The 14,704-nt window shown below is 41.2% G+C and overlaps 1 protein-coding gene across 1 annotated transcript in view; it reads right to left on the bottom strand.

Moving 5' to 3' along the window:
* LOC132574324 (allantoinase, mitochondrial-like) overlaps positions 1–5,625 on the bottom strand; it is a 43,209-nt gene extending 37,584 nt beyond the window's left edge. Inside the window, 1 exon segment of the mRNA XM_060242686.1 lies at positions 5,453–5,625. Coding sequence (XP_060098669.1) covers positions 5,453–5,483 — 31 coding nt within the window. The 5' untranslated portion in view covers positions 5,484–5,625.
* Positions 5,626–14,704: the final 9,079 nt, after the last annotated feature.

Genomic DNA, 14,704 nt, shown 5'->3' with positions numbered 1-14,704 from the left:
TCTCATATTCTCCATTTTATCCTCACATTATGTATTCATCTCATAATGGATAATCAGATATAACTGAACCTCATTGTAAGGATTCATTTGGTCGCCTGTATCAGTCTGAAGGGATATTGTATTTTATATTTTATATATGCATGACAACTGCTGTCAGAAACAATGCTCCTCCTTTCCTTATAATAAATAACACTGCATTGTTCTGCAACTACTTCTAAAGAGATAACTAATATTATTGTCACCAATCAGTTCTTTAAGTTCTATAAATGGGCAGTCTTCGCAGTGGAGGACGGTAAGCAGTGGGGTGCCGCAGGGCTCGGTACTGGGTCCCATCCTCTTTAACTTGTTCATAAATGATTTAGAGTTGGGAGTGAGCAGTGAAGTGGCCAAATTTGCAGATGACACTAAATTGTTCAGGGTGGTGAGAACCAGAGAGGATTGTGAGGAACTCCAAAGGGATCTGTTGAGGCTGGGTGAGTGGGCGTCAACGTGGCAGATGCGGTTCAATGTGGCCAAGTGCAAAGTAATGCACATTGGGGCCAAGAATCCCAGCTACAAATACAAGTTGATGGGGTGTGAACTGGCAGAGACAGACCAAGAGAGAGATCTTGGGGTCATGGTAGATAATTCACTGAAAATGTCAAGACAGTGTGCGTTTGCAATAAAAAAGGCCAACGCCATGCTGGGAATTATTAGGAAGGGAATTGAAAACAAATCAGCCAGTATCATAATGCCTCTGTATAAATCGATGGTGCGGTCTCATTTGGAGTACTGTGTGCAGTTCTGGTCGCCGCACCTCAAAAAGGATATTATAGCATTGGAGAAAGTTCAGAAAAGGGCAACTAAAATGATTAAAGGGCTGGAACACCTTCCCTATGAAGAAAGGTTGAAATGCTTAGGGCTCTTTAGCTTGGAGAAACGTCGACTGAGGGGTGACATGATGGAAGTTTACAAGATAATGCATGGGATGGAGAAAGTAGAGAAAGAAGTACTTTTCTCCCTTTCTCACAATACAAGAACTCGTGGGCATTCGATGAAATTGCTGAGCAGACAAGTTAAAACGGATAAAAGGAAGTACTTCTTCACCCAAAGGGTGATTAACATGTGGAATTCACTGCCACAGGAGGTGGTGGCGTCCACAAGCATAGCCACCTTCAAGAAGGGGTTAGATAAAAATATGGAGCAGAGGTCCATCAGTGGCTATTAGCCACAGTGTGTGTGTGTGTGTGTGTGTGTATATATATATATATATATATATATATATATATATATATATTTGGCCGCTGTGTGACACAGAATGTTGGACTGGATGGGCCATTGGCCTGATCTAACATGGCTTCTCTTATGTTCTTATGTTCTTATCAAATCTAATTAAAAACAATTCCCACGTCTATTTATTAATCTTACAAAATAATCCTTTTTTAAATAGATAGCAAGGAACTATTTCTCTTGATATGACCATTAACATCCCTGAGTCCAAAAATGCCTGATCTGCAAGAAGGAGATAGTAACACTGCATTGTTCTGCAACTACTTCTAAAGAGATAACTAATATTATTGTCACCAATCAGTTCTTTAAGAGCAAGAAGTTATATTCTGCCCAAAGGATACAGTTTCCTAATTGTTATTAACATACAAGGATATGTTAACAGGTGTAAGTGGAATAGTTATTAGGAGACTATTTATTATTATATTTATTCAGGACACATTCATAAGCCTTCATTAATTGTTTTAGGAAGTTAAGTAAGTGCTTCTAAGGATAACAGTATTTAGGGTTAAAACTATTTTATTTGGTAACATATGGTAACAAATTATATTTCTTGCATCATTAATAACTTCTTTTATCTATCCCGTATATTTCTACCCACCCCACCCCCCGTTACTTGACCCCTGCCGGTGTTATTTACTTAAAGTACTAATATTTAAAGGTACCCTTAACTAATAAAAACAATTAATATTCTTCTTTTTTCTAAGACTTAATGATTATCAAAAATTGTCCAATCTTTGCCCTTTTCAGTAAGCCTAATTTCGCCGTCCTCAGAGCCTCCTGGGCTCAGATATTAATTTTTAAAGTTTTTATTTCTTCCAAAATGGCGGTCGCGACTTTCTGCTTCCCTTTAAAAAATTTTCCTTCAAAAGGTTTCTAAAATAATTATCAGCGATAATGTCCAATAGTATTTACCTTATAATTGTCACCTCTGTCAGCTTCACCAATTTTAATGTTCCGAACACTTTAAAAACTTCGTTTAAATTTTGACCTCCTAGCAATGGTCACCGATATTTTTCTATGCTATTATAGTCCTAGACTAGCTGCTTCCATGATTTCCCTTTTCCATCCGACACTTCCTGCTTTTCTTGCCACCAAATCCCGTTTTCACTGGTAAAAAGATCTCACGATGTTTGACATATTTCCTGTGTTGACTGTGAGATCTGCAAATCTGTGATGATGGGGCTTTTTCACCAAAACCGCAAGTAGACAAAACAATAAATTCCTTTCCCCTTTTTAACACTGTCCTTTAAATTTACAAAATTCAAATTTTGCCCCTTCTCCCCTTCTTCTTCCAAGCTTTCTGAATCTCTATTTCCCACCTTCTGATTTTATTTTGTTTAACTTTAAATAGTCCCGGAATGAAGATAGTCATCAGTACCTTTTTCTACACATACAGATCCAACACCCCTTTTTGTCAGATACTGACCATCATAGTCCAAAACTTGGTGCCAGACATGTTCCCTTACTGTTATATGCGGACGATACAGTCTTACTATCTTGTTCCAGAATTGGATTAAAGCATTTGCTTGTTCGCTGTATCACCTTCCTTAACAACAATAAGATCCTTTTGAAGTATGACAAATCTAAAATTGTTATTTTTTCCAAATCTTGGAAACCAACTAAATGGTCAATAGGCGGCAAAGAAATAGAACAAGTAAAATACTACAAATACCTAGGAATTCATTTTCAATATAACACACTTTGGACTAATCATCGTAACTGTATAATTAAGTCAGTCAATGTTAGTGTTGCAGCTATCCAGCGCTTCTTTTACAGCAGAGGCAATCAGTTTATCCCAGCCGTGCTAAAAATCTTTAAGGCTAAAGTGATACCGCAGCTTTTATATGGGGTCCCAGTGTGGATCACAGCCTTGGATAATAACATTGAAGGTGTCCAATCAAAATTCCTACGGAAAATTCTGGGATTCCCAAAGTGCGTACCATACGCAGTTTTGTGTTTAGAAACAGGGACGAATCTTGTGGAAACACAAGCATGGCTAATGCCACTTAAATACTGGCTTCAGCTACATTTCCACTCTGACTAAGAGAGCCTTTTATATCAACTGCTCTCAGAATCTAGTTTGTCAAATTGGCTAGTATTTATTGAGAGGAAAATAAAATCTATAGGCATTGATTTAGATTCACTTCTTATGCTATCCTTAAAAGAAGCTTTTTTGAAACTTAAGCTCAGAATTCTAGATATTGAAATGCAAATGCTATATAGCCTGGCCAACAAGTCCTGCTCCCCACTGAATTTCGAACTTCCTCTTTCAGTAGGGAAATTAGCGTCATATTTCTCCTCTCTGCAAGCTCCACAGCAATGGCGTGCGTTCTCGTTAACGAGATGTAATGCATTACCATCTGCTATCCTATTTGGTAGATTTAACAGGATTGAGTACTCTAATAGACACTGTCTTTGTAATTCCAAGTGTATTGAAACTATTTCCCATGTACTACTGAACTGTCCTCTTTATGATGATATTCGTTGTATATACTTGAAAGATATCTTAGCAGATATGTTGGGCTGTGCTGATTCAGGCAAAGTCCACAAACTTTTAAATGACACTTGCGCTGAGGTAACTTTAATGGTGGCTAGATTTCTCCAACAGGCCATGGAAATATGACAGAGAATGGTTCTGGAATGACCACATTTTATCTTTTAATTATTTAATTTGGCTAAACTTGACTCATATATATTTTACTTATTTTATGTATTTTAGCTCCCTATGTACTTTATAATCTAGGATTTTATATTATTTATATTGCTATTTTACTGCTAAATCTGTTTTATGCCAATAAAGGCTTGCTATTTGCTATTTGCTTTGCAGATCCAACACCAGTCTTGTATAGCTTTAGATGTTTAGCAGTCTCAAAGTCTTAGGATCCTGTCGAGCTTATGTCAAATAAATGACTCTGGAAACTTCTGCAGATGATGAATATGCAACTCATCTCTGGAGACCCCTCAAAGCCTCAAAGGAGTCCCCCCTGGGACTCCCTTTTAGCCAAGGTAAATCTCCTCAGAGTTTCCTGTGCTTATCTTGGACTGATCTCTGACTGAGAAAAGTAGGCAGTAGGCATTAATTTGCCTTCCACTACCCCGAACAGAAGCCCCAGCTTGATCCCCTTCTGAGAAGCAATTCGGCTCGGCATTTTCCAACCTCGGAAGTCTCTAAGGATAACAGTATTTATGTTCTAAAGAAGCTTATATGAAAGCTTATACCCAGAATTAAACTTTATTAGTCTTAAAGGTACCACTGGACTCAAACTTTGTTTTTTGATCTTGGTAATTTGGAATAAGATTATAGATTTACCCAAACTAGATATGCAGTTTTATTGAATGCCCTTTTGCCTTGATCCAGCAAGAAAAATTTGCATGTAGAAGGTTTCCAGCCAGGTACGGATCCCCTCTGGATCAGGAATGGAACACTGTCAGACACTGCATGTGTTTTATTTACTTATTTATTTGCTTAAATTATACCCTGCCTTTCTCCTCAGTGGGTACTCAAAGCATCTTATGTTGTTCTCCTCCATCTTATCCTCACACCACCCCATAAAATAGCTTAGACTGAGAATATGTGACTGGCCCAAGGTCACCCACCAAGCTTCCCCTCATGATATTTGGTACATAAAGGCAAATAGATGGTGATAGTAATGATTACCTGTTGGGGGAGATTTAATCTAGACCATTGGTACCCAAATTGACATGCGTAAGTTTCAAAATGATCATGATTGGAATGGGGCTCCTCCTGATGAGTACAAGCTCATTAAATATTATGGCAGCCTAGAATTTAGAAAGAACAGTGAAGGGAAGTTATAGGACATGTTGCTACAGATTAATACAATTACCCATCTGGAATCTCCTTTGTTCCTCATCACTTTTTATCTCTTTCTACCGTTTCCTTTTCCTATAAATTATTTCCATTGGCTTTTGGACTGTCAAGAAATTATCTCAATTTGCTGCTTTGTGCTGCATGCTGGTGCCATTATAATAATAGCAATTTAACCACAACACAGAACTCCACTTCTGTAGGCATGCGCCAGGATAGTTCACTCCACTTTTCCCAGATTAGTCCTCTCCTTGCAGATATGATTTCTTTCATTATTCTAAAGGAACTTTCAGTCCACAGCCTTTTAAATGGATTATGCTATGTTCTGTCTGCTCAGTACAGTAGCCCTTCACTCACCTGTTGGTGTGATGCTGCTTTTCTTAGACATATTAGGCTAGAGGTGAAGATCAAATCTCTCAAGTACTGCAGCTTGCCACTCAGTGGTTCAGTTCTCTCTCCCTTTCTGGTGCACCCAGTGGATTGTTGTGGGTCTGGTGTGGTCTATGTTGTCAGGCAGGGTACAAAATGAATGGATAATACAAATTAATTTCCTGTGTTTCATTCAGGGACCTTGGAGGTTAGCGATTATGCTGGCAGAGTTAATCGTTAATAGATTGACCTTTTACAAATAAAAAGTTATCTTACTTTAGTAAACAAACAAAAAAAATCAGTGGCAAAATGTTTTTATTATTTTCCCCCTTCTATTATTATTTGGTCTAATGTTTCTGCTAAAATTTCATAAAATGGCTGTGCAAAAGTAGCCCATACTTTTCCCTCAGGAAAGGACCTTTGCTAAACTGCAAACTGGTACTTTTACAGGAAGTTTTACTTTGACAGTATTTATTTGTTGGTAGCTTTTAAATACTTGAATAATAGTAATATTTCCCTGGTATTGGGCAAGTTGATCCCCATGGGAACTATATTGTATGCAATAGCACAGAAACTTGCTCTAATGTAATTACAAAGGGGCAGGGGTCATTTTCTAGAAAAATAGGTGGTGGAGCTCATTAGCATATGCTGCCCCCCCCCCCATCAGCCAAAAGCAACCTAATTCAAGAAAGGAGAGCCCTGGGGTGAACAAGGCCTGCTTAGGCTGGCTAGAGATCCAGCTGGCCCAAGCAGACCTCGCTCACCTGGGGTTCTCCTTGCCCCCCCCCGCAACAGTCAAAAGGGCAGCAAGCCATCTGCCACCCAAAATCACATAAGAAGTGGAGAAAAGGTGGTGTGGGCTTCTCCAGGGGTTAATGAGGGCTGCTGAGGGTGTGGCAAAGCTCCTGGTGGCTGGCTGGCTGGCTGCTCTCCTAATCCAGGGATTGTTATGCAGCTGCACCTACTATACAATGGCCAAGGTAGATAGGTGGGGAGGAGAAGGGGGAACCCTCAGAAAGGTTCAGGAGCTGTGCTCCTGTGAGTTCCTGCTGAATTCAAGGCCTGTGGCAAGCATGGTAAGCAAGGCAGAGAACCATACTGTGGTGCCCCAGTTGCAGACTGATAACTAACTTGCCTCACTAGAAGTGGCTGCTGTATTGCCAGTTGGAGCTATTCTCCTAATATCAACTCCATATTCAACTTGATGTGTAAGGATGGTGTTGTCAGCTGTATCAAAGGCTGCTAACAGATCTAACAGTATCAACAACTCTCCCACCCAGCTTTAAATGGAATTCATCCTCCAGTGCAACTAAGGCTATCTTGGTTCCATACCAAGCCTGAAGCCAGACTGAAATGGGTTATTGGCAGATGTTGTTGGAATTTGCAATGTTCTAAGTTCCAGTCATTATAGGGTTAATACTGTTTACCTGTTTCTCTTTTGACTGCCTGACCTGGGAAGAGGAACTTGGCTCCCTGCCAAAGGGTGATTAACATGTGGAATTCACTGCCACAGGAGGTGGTGGCGGCTACAAGCATAGCCAGCTTCAAGAGGGGATTGGATAAAAATATGGAGCAGAGATCCACCCTTGGCTATTAGCCACAGTGTGTATGTGTGTGTGTGTGTATAATTTTTTTTTTGGCCACTGTGTGACACACAGTGTTGGACTGGATGGGCCATTGGCCTGATCCAACATGGCTTCTCTTATGTTCTTAAGAAGCCTGGGAAAAGGACTGTTTGTTTGTTTGTGCTATTGGTCAGTTAGTCAGTTGACTTCTTTGCCTAGGTAGGCAGAGGTCAAGAAGAAAGAGGAAGTATCCTCACTCTTAGCCATGTGCCTTTCCAAAGTGAGACGATGTGTCATTCAAGAAGCCAAAATGGTAAACTGGAGACCACTGTATAATTGGCCACCTCATCCTTAGTCAGTGAAGTTTTTTAAAAGCAAAGTTCTAATAACTGTTTCCTTCAAAGGTCCATTAAGAGCCCCCTTAGTCAGCAACACCTTATGTAGGTTAACCAAAGAATCCAGTACCTTTTCACAGCACAATTCCATGAGATCTGCTGAAGCCAATATCCTCTTCTGTAATTTATTATCCTAGGTTTTAATGATAAACTTTTTTTGCAAACATCCTTTTCCAATAAACTACTCTCTTTAACACAAACACTCATTTCCTCCCTAAAGTAAACTTGATAATCAATTAATTGGTTAAATTTAACCCTTTACTTGAGGTCAAACTACACGTGATATTGGTGTTTCATGACTGGAAACTCTGTAACTTTCAGCTCCCCAAATTTGATTCCTGATCTGCATCAGGGCTTGTATCCTTGGAATGAGAGGATCTTTCCTTGTAGATATTCATGTGATCATTAGAAAAAAACTATATGGGTGCATTAAAACCAAGAGATTACCTTTATGTTGCTTTCAACATCTGGTAGCTACAAAACTTGGATATAAGCTTCTTTTCTTGTTGGTGCTAATGAATATTTCCATCTGGCAGGGATGTCAACATTCTGACTAGTAAATTCTAGACAGAAGAAACTGGCAATAAAGCTATACAGATAAAGGCCTGACCTCATGTGACCTGGGGCTAAATCAGCGTATTCCTGAAGTGATCAGTGGAGGTAGACCCATAAATCTGGTCTGCAGCAATGACTAAAAAAGGATGGACCTTTAGCAGGTGTTGCCATTAAAACAAGTAAACATAAAGTCCAAGGTGATATAACACTGTCTGTTCTCATAAGAATATTGGAGAATTCCTTAGGTATATTCAAAGATTTTATCTAGCAGGCAGAGTGTGAAATTAAAGGGGTTGGTATGACAGAGTGAAGAGTTGGAGAAAAAATAATATTGTTACTAGATTTGTGAAAGAGATGCTGGGCTGGACACAGGCTCATATTCTTTCATAAAGCCAGGAAAGGAAGACAGTCTGAGTGTCATCTTTTTTTCTTATATCAGATGAATTCTTTATATAGATAGTGTTATTTACTATTATCTTCTTCATTGTCATCATCAGAGGTGTGTGCAACAACAGGAAGAAATGAATGACTGGAAGAGAAGAGACTTCATAAAGGGGGGGAATGGTGGGATGGGGAAGGCATAGTGGAGACACATTAAACAAGGCATATTCTGAAAATAAAGTGAACTTGACAGGAAAGAAATATGAAATGAGAAGGGGGAATATTTCCTATTTGATCATGACTCCAATTCATAGGAATTTTCTGCAAGAAGATATATGCTTAAGCAATCCATTGTGTGTTGCATTTTTTCATCTAAAAACCTCTATCCATCACTTCATCCAAAAACCTTCATCTGTGGCCTCTGCTGCCTTCTGAAAGAGATTTGCTTCCTGCTCACTTCAATGCTGTGCCAACAGATTTCAGAATTTCTCCTTTTTCCCCTTTAGTAGCTGCTAATGGTGTGCTCTGCAGGGCTTTTAGCTGCCCTATGTAAATTCTTCTGCCTTTCCATGTTTGTGTTTGAGTACTGTAAAAACAACATGTTAACCTATCAAGAGTTGATTGGGATGTTATTTTTGGGACAGCAGTCAGCCTCCTCACTCTATTGTCTAGCTTATCTCTGCTTTTGTTTGTTTTTCTGTACTTCTACAAATTTACATGACATCTAAACTCTGGACACTGAACTGACATCAGAAAAGTCTCTTAGAATGCAAGCAACAACCTGCAATAACCAATCCAGTTTACTCTCAAAACTGCAGGCAGTGGAGTTCTTGCCATAATGTTTATGTAACTTTGAGGGTGTGTAGGTGTCATTGGAACATTGACCCCAGTCACAGTGATTGCGTGATTTGACTTTACAATTCAACAGGCTCCAGTACTCAGGTAGAACTTCTTTGGTGAAATTTGGCAGCTATTCAGAGGTGTGTGCAACAACACCACCTTCATTATTCTTTGATGAAATTCTGTGCACTGTCAACTTTTGGCTGTCATTATCCTACAACAGTGATCTATCAATAGAGTCATAAAATTTGTTTTCCAGTATGCCCCAAAATTCCAGCCAATTTCTCGACCAGTCAGTAAAATACATTCCCACTTCCTTTGGTTTGATACAGATTCACAATGGTATTCTTGGGGTATTGTAAAAATATTTATGAAATATAAACAGCAATATTTTGTTGGTCTACTTATATGTAATTCCCATTTTATTAAAAGTTTTCTTAGGATTGCAGTCATAGGGCCAAACTATACAATGCAATTGGGCAAGAGTTGGATTGGGGAATTTACTCTCCCTACAGCCGCACAGGAACTGTTGTGGGACAATGCACACAGCAGTGGTGTCATCATACTGGGGACATCATACAGCGATACTCTGGTATTTTGGACAGAACTGGGGGAATGGTGGTTGTGGGGGCAGGGCTTCCCTGGCGGCAAGCTGGCTGGCGGTGGACAGGAGCCTGTGAAATCAGGGGATCCCCTGCTCCTGTTAAAGGTAAAGGTAGTCCCCTGTGCAAGCACCAGTCGTTTTCGACTCTGGGGTGATGTTGCTTTCACAAAGTTTTCATGGCAGACTTTTTGCAGGGTGGTTTGCATTGCCTTCCTCAGTCATCTACACTTTCTCCCCAGCAAGCTGGGTACTCATTTTACCGACCTTGGAAGGATGGAAGGCTGAACCAGCTTCCACTGGGATCGAATTCAGGTTGTGAGCAGAGGGCTCCAACTGCAGTACTGCAGCTTTACCACTCTGCACCACAGGGCTCTTCCTGCTCCTGTTAGGGGTTGGCAACCCTATTCCCCCTGTTTTAAACTTTCTCTTCCCACTCAGCAGCCTCTATCTAGGAAAACTGGTCCATTTGTGTGGTGCCGGCCACTGGGCCATGCCCACTTGCATGGTAAGGAACCCTCAAGAACTTGGGGGGGGGAACCTCACTTTCCCATGTTTCCCATCCATCCACATTATCCTCTCTTTTCTTCTTCCTGGCAACTCCCATATTCTCTCTCCGCATCCTCCTTCTCAGCCATTCACCGATCTACCTTTATCTGCCTCCCTTCTTCAGCTATATTTATTATTGATTTACTTCATTTATACACCACCTTTCTCCACAGTAAGGCTAAAGCAGCTCACATTATACTCTTTTCCTCCTTTTTATCTGCACAACAACCTTGTTTGGTGTAGTGGTTAAGTGTGCAGACTCTTATCTGGGAGAACCGAGTTTGATTCCCCACTCCTCCACTTGCACCTGCTAGAATGGCCTTGGGTCAGCCAAAGCTCTGGCAGAGGTTGTTCTTAAAAGGGCAGCTACTGTAAGAGCCTTCTCCAGCCCCACCCACCTCACAGGGTGTCTGTTGTGGGGGGAGGAAGGTAAAGGAGATTGTGAGCTGCTCTGAGATTCTTCGGAGTGGAGGGTGGGATATAAATCCAATATCTTCTTCATCATCTTCTTCTTGTGAAGTAGGTTATGCTTAAACCGCCCTGAGCCTGCCTAGGCGGGAAGGGCGGGGTATAAATAAAAAGTTTATTATTATTTATTATTAAAGTATGTGACTGGTCCAAAATCACCCAATGAGCTTCCACAACAAGATGGGGATTTGAACATAGGTCTCCAGATGAAGGAGATCTGTCCCTCTGGAGAAAATAACTACTTTAGAGGGTGGACACTATGGCTGAAGCCTCTCTCCAAACTGTAACCTCATCACACTCCACCACAAAATCTCCAGGTATACTCCAACCTGACAACCCTATGGCCTGGCCCCAATGAGTTCTCCTTCAAAGGGCAAAATAGGCCTGGAAAGGACCCTGCCCCCTCCCCCTGTCTTTTTACTCACAGAAACCCAGCCTGGAATATTGTGGTCGTCTAGTAATAGCCTCTGAGGGAATCTGTTGCTTAAAGCTACAGACACTCCTTTTATCATTTTTGGATTTTATAAACACCTCCCCTTTTTTTTTAGATTCCACATTTTTCTACAAATCTGAGGCCCTTTTCAGGTTTGTAGAAAGATCTGTTCTGTCCTTCTACAGCTCCAGCCACTGGATTTAAGTATCATAATGTTTAGCCAACTTCATTGTTAGAATATAGAGAGGTCATCAGAGCTTTCAGGAAATGGGTGGAAGAACAGAGAATGAGATCCCCACAGCAAGTCCTTGCTGGTCTTCACTTGTTCAAGAATAACTGTTTCAGTAGGAGAATAGTTGTCAGCACATATTTAACTTTACCACTGAAATCAATCAGCCATTTTTACTATTTAAATTTGTTTCTCTGTTTCCCATCTCTCAGTTGTACCGTTTTTGCCCTCTGAACCCCAAACCATTATCTCCTCTCTCTGCACTACCATAGGTCTTTTTCCTGTCACCCATACACAGTTTCCTTCAATCTCTGTTGACCGTTGTTGTTCTGTTTGCATCCCATAGCTATGTTCTTTTTCTCTCTCTGCATCATCACAGGACTTTGCATGCTACTTCTCAGTTACTTTGCCCTGTTTCTTTCAGAGCTCAGTAGCATTCATTTCCCTCTTTTTATTTTGATTAATTTAAAACATTTAATAATAATAATAAACTTTTATTTATACCCCGCCCTCCCAGCCTAGGCAGGCTCAGGGCGGCTAACAGGACATAGTAAACCATGATGCAGATAAATAACAGATAATATAATTAATAATTTAGACAATAAAACCAATAAAACTGTATGACATTAAAATACAATCGAATGGCGTATAAGATGGCTCGGTATTACTGATCTTATCAGGAGTTCTGTCTTAAAAAGCTAGCTGGAAGAGGGCAGTTTTGCAGGCCCTAATTTACATTCTGCCTTATCTCCTTGGACTCCTAGTGACAAACAATGCAGCAACCAAGTTGCAAAGGACATAAATAATAATCCTACTGGACAGGTTTTAATTCTCCACCCCACAAATCTCTTACCACTCAACTTCCTTCAGTCTTTCATGCTGCTTACCTACCCTCCTTTTATTTATTCAAGACATTTCTATGTTGCCTTTATACCCAATTCAACATACAAATATTTCAAACATTAAAACATTTTTTAAAAAACATTTACAATATAAATGTAAAATAATTTAAACAAAACAGAAACAGAAACAAATATAAACACACAAAAATATACAAACAGGGGAAAGGGCTAATAAGAAATAGTGAGGGAACATCAAACCAAACAAAAAAAGTCAGAGTTAATCGTTAATGGATTGACCTTTTGCAAATAGAAAGTTATCTTTCTTTAGTAAACAAAAAAAAATCAGTGGCAAAATGTTTTATTTCCAAACAACAGATATGTCTGTTCAAAGCATAAAAGGCCAAGATTAAGATCACAATAAAACCTGCTTAGAATAATTTTTAACAATTTCAGCCAAGAATTTGGCAACAACTTTTGTGATATCGATTATGTTGTCATTTAATAGGAAATGGCAATCATTCCTATTTTCTTGAATGTAGGACAGTGAGGAAAGACTAACAGAACCTTCCGGAGATTAGTATACAGTTGGCAGTTCAATAAAATATGTTGAATGGAATCTGGCAAGCTTGACTCACATAGACAATGTCTCTCACTAAAGGGGACTTGAAGAAATCTCCCATAGAGAACATTGGAGGGAAATGCATTCATCCTAGCCAGCATAAAAGCTTTCCGATGTTGCGGATTATCTAGTTCAGATAAACATTTGGCCATTTTCCTGGCCGTCTGATCAAGTCCAAGTGAGGCAGGAGAGCAAGCATAAAATTGGACAGGACACAGTTTATGAGATGCTGGATCTATATAATAATAATAATAAATTTTATTTGTCTCCCGCCCTCCCCACCTTGGCAGGCTCAGGGCGGCTAACAACATTTCATAAAAACATACAATAATAGATAAAACCTTTAAATTTAACAATATAAAACATTAAACTTAACAACATTAAATCCAATATATACAATTAAATAACTTCATCTGACAGTGCTGATGGTGTTTGACGCTAGTTCTGCCAGTATATACACAGCGGTATAGGTCTTTAAACCGCATTGGCGGATCCTTAATTAACAGTCTTCTTTAGCAGTCCGAATGTGCAAGTTTAAAAAGGGCGGTCTTGCAGGCCCTGCGGAACTGATCAAGGTTCCGCAGGGCCTGCACCTCCTCGGGGAGTTGGTTCCATAGGGCAGGGGCCGCAATTGAAAAGGCCCGTGTTCTGGTATTCTGATATTTAATCTCTTTCGGCCCAGGGATAGTCATTAGATTTTTCCCGGCTGACCTCAGTGCTCTCTGGGGTTCATATGGGAAAAGACGGTCCCTCAGGTAGGCGGGTCCTCGGCCATATAAGGCTTTAAAGGTAATGACCAACACTTTGTACTGGACCCGGTATATAATCGTCAGCCAGTGCAGTTCACGTAGCCCCGGCCGTATATGTTCCCATTTCGGGAGTCCCAACAACAGCCTGGCTGCCGCGTTCTGCACTAGCTGCAGTCTCCGAGTCCGGCACAGAGGTAGCCCCAAGTAGAGGGCGTTACAGTAGTCCAATCTTGAGGTGACCGTTGCGTGGATCACTGTTGCGAGGTCCCGGCGCTCAAGGAAAGGGGCCAACTGCCTTGCCCGCTTCAGATGGAAGAATGCTGATTTGGCAGTGGCTGCTATCTGGGCCTCCATCGATAATGAAGGCTCCAGTAAAACACCCAGGCTCTTTACCTGGCGCGCTGCTTTCAATGGCGCGCCGTCGAAGGCCGGGAGAGCTATTTCCCTTCCCAGAGCGCTGCGACCCACACAAAGGACCTCTGTCTTCACTGGATTCAACTTCAGCCCACTCAGCCTAAGCCATGTTGCAACAGCCTGTAAAGCCCGGTCGAGATTTCCTGGGGCGGAGTCGGGCCGGCTGTCCATTAGTAAATAGAGCTGGGTGTCATCTGCATATTGATGGCAACCCAGCCCAAACCGCCGTGCAATCTGGGCAAGGGGGCGCATATAGATATTGAACAACATCGGGGAGAGAACTGCTCCCTGAGGCACCCCACAGTCCAGTGTGCGCCTCCGGGACCGCTCACTCCCAATAGCCACCCTCTGTCCCCGACCCAGGAGAAAGGAGGAAAGCCATTGCAAGGCCGACCCCTCAACCCCAATGTCGGCGAGGTGGCGCGTCAGTAGCCGATGGTCGACTGTATCAAATGCAGCTGACAGATCTAACAGCATCAGCACCGCAACGCCGCCTCGATCCAGTTGCCGCTGGAGGTCATCCACCAAGGCGACCAACACCGTCTCCGTTCCATGGCCCGGCCGGAAGCCAGACTGGCATGGGTCTAGGACAGAAGCGTC

Source organism: Heteronotia binoei, chromosome 6 (assembly GCF_032191835.1).
Source record: "Heteronotia binoei isolate CCM8104 ecotype False Entrance Well chromosome 6, APGP_CSIRO_Hbin_v1, whole genome shotgun sequence".
NCBI classification, from domain to species: domain Eukaryota; kingdom Metazoa; phylum Chordata; class Lepidosauria; order Squamata; family Gekkonidae; genus Heteronotia; species Heteronotia binoei.
This window is presented reverse-complemented; position numbering and strand designations above follow the sequence as displayed.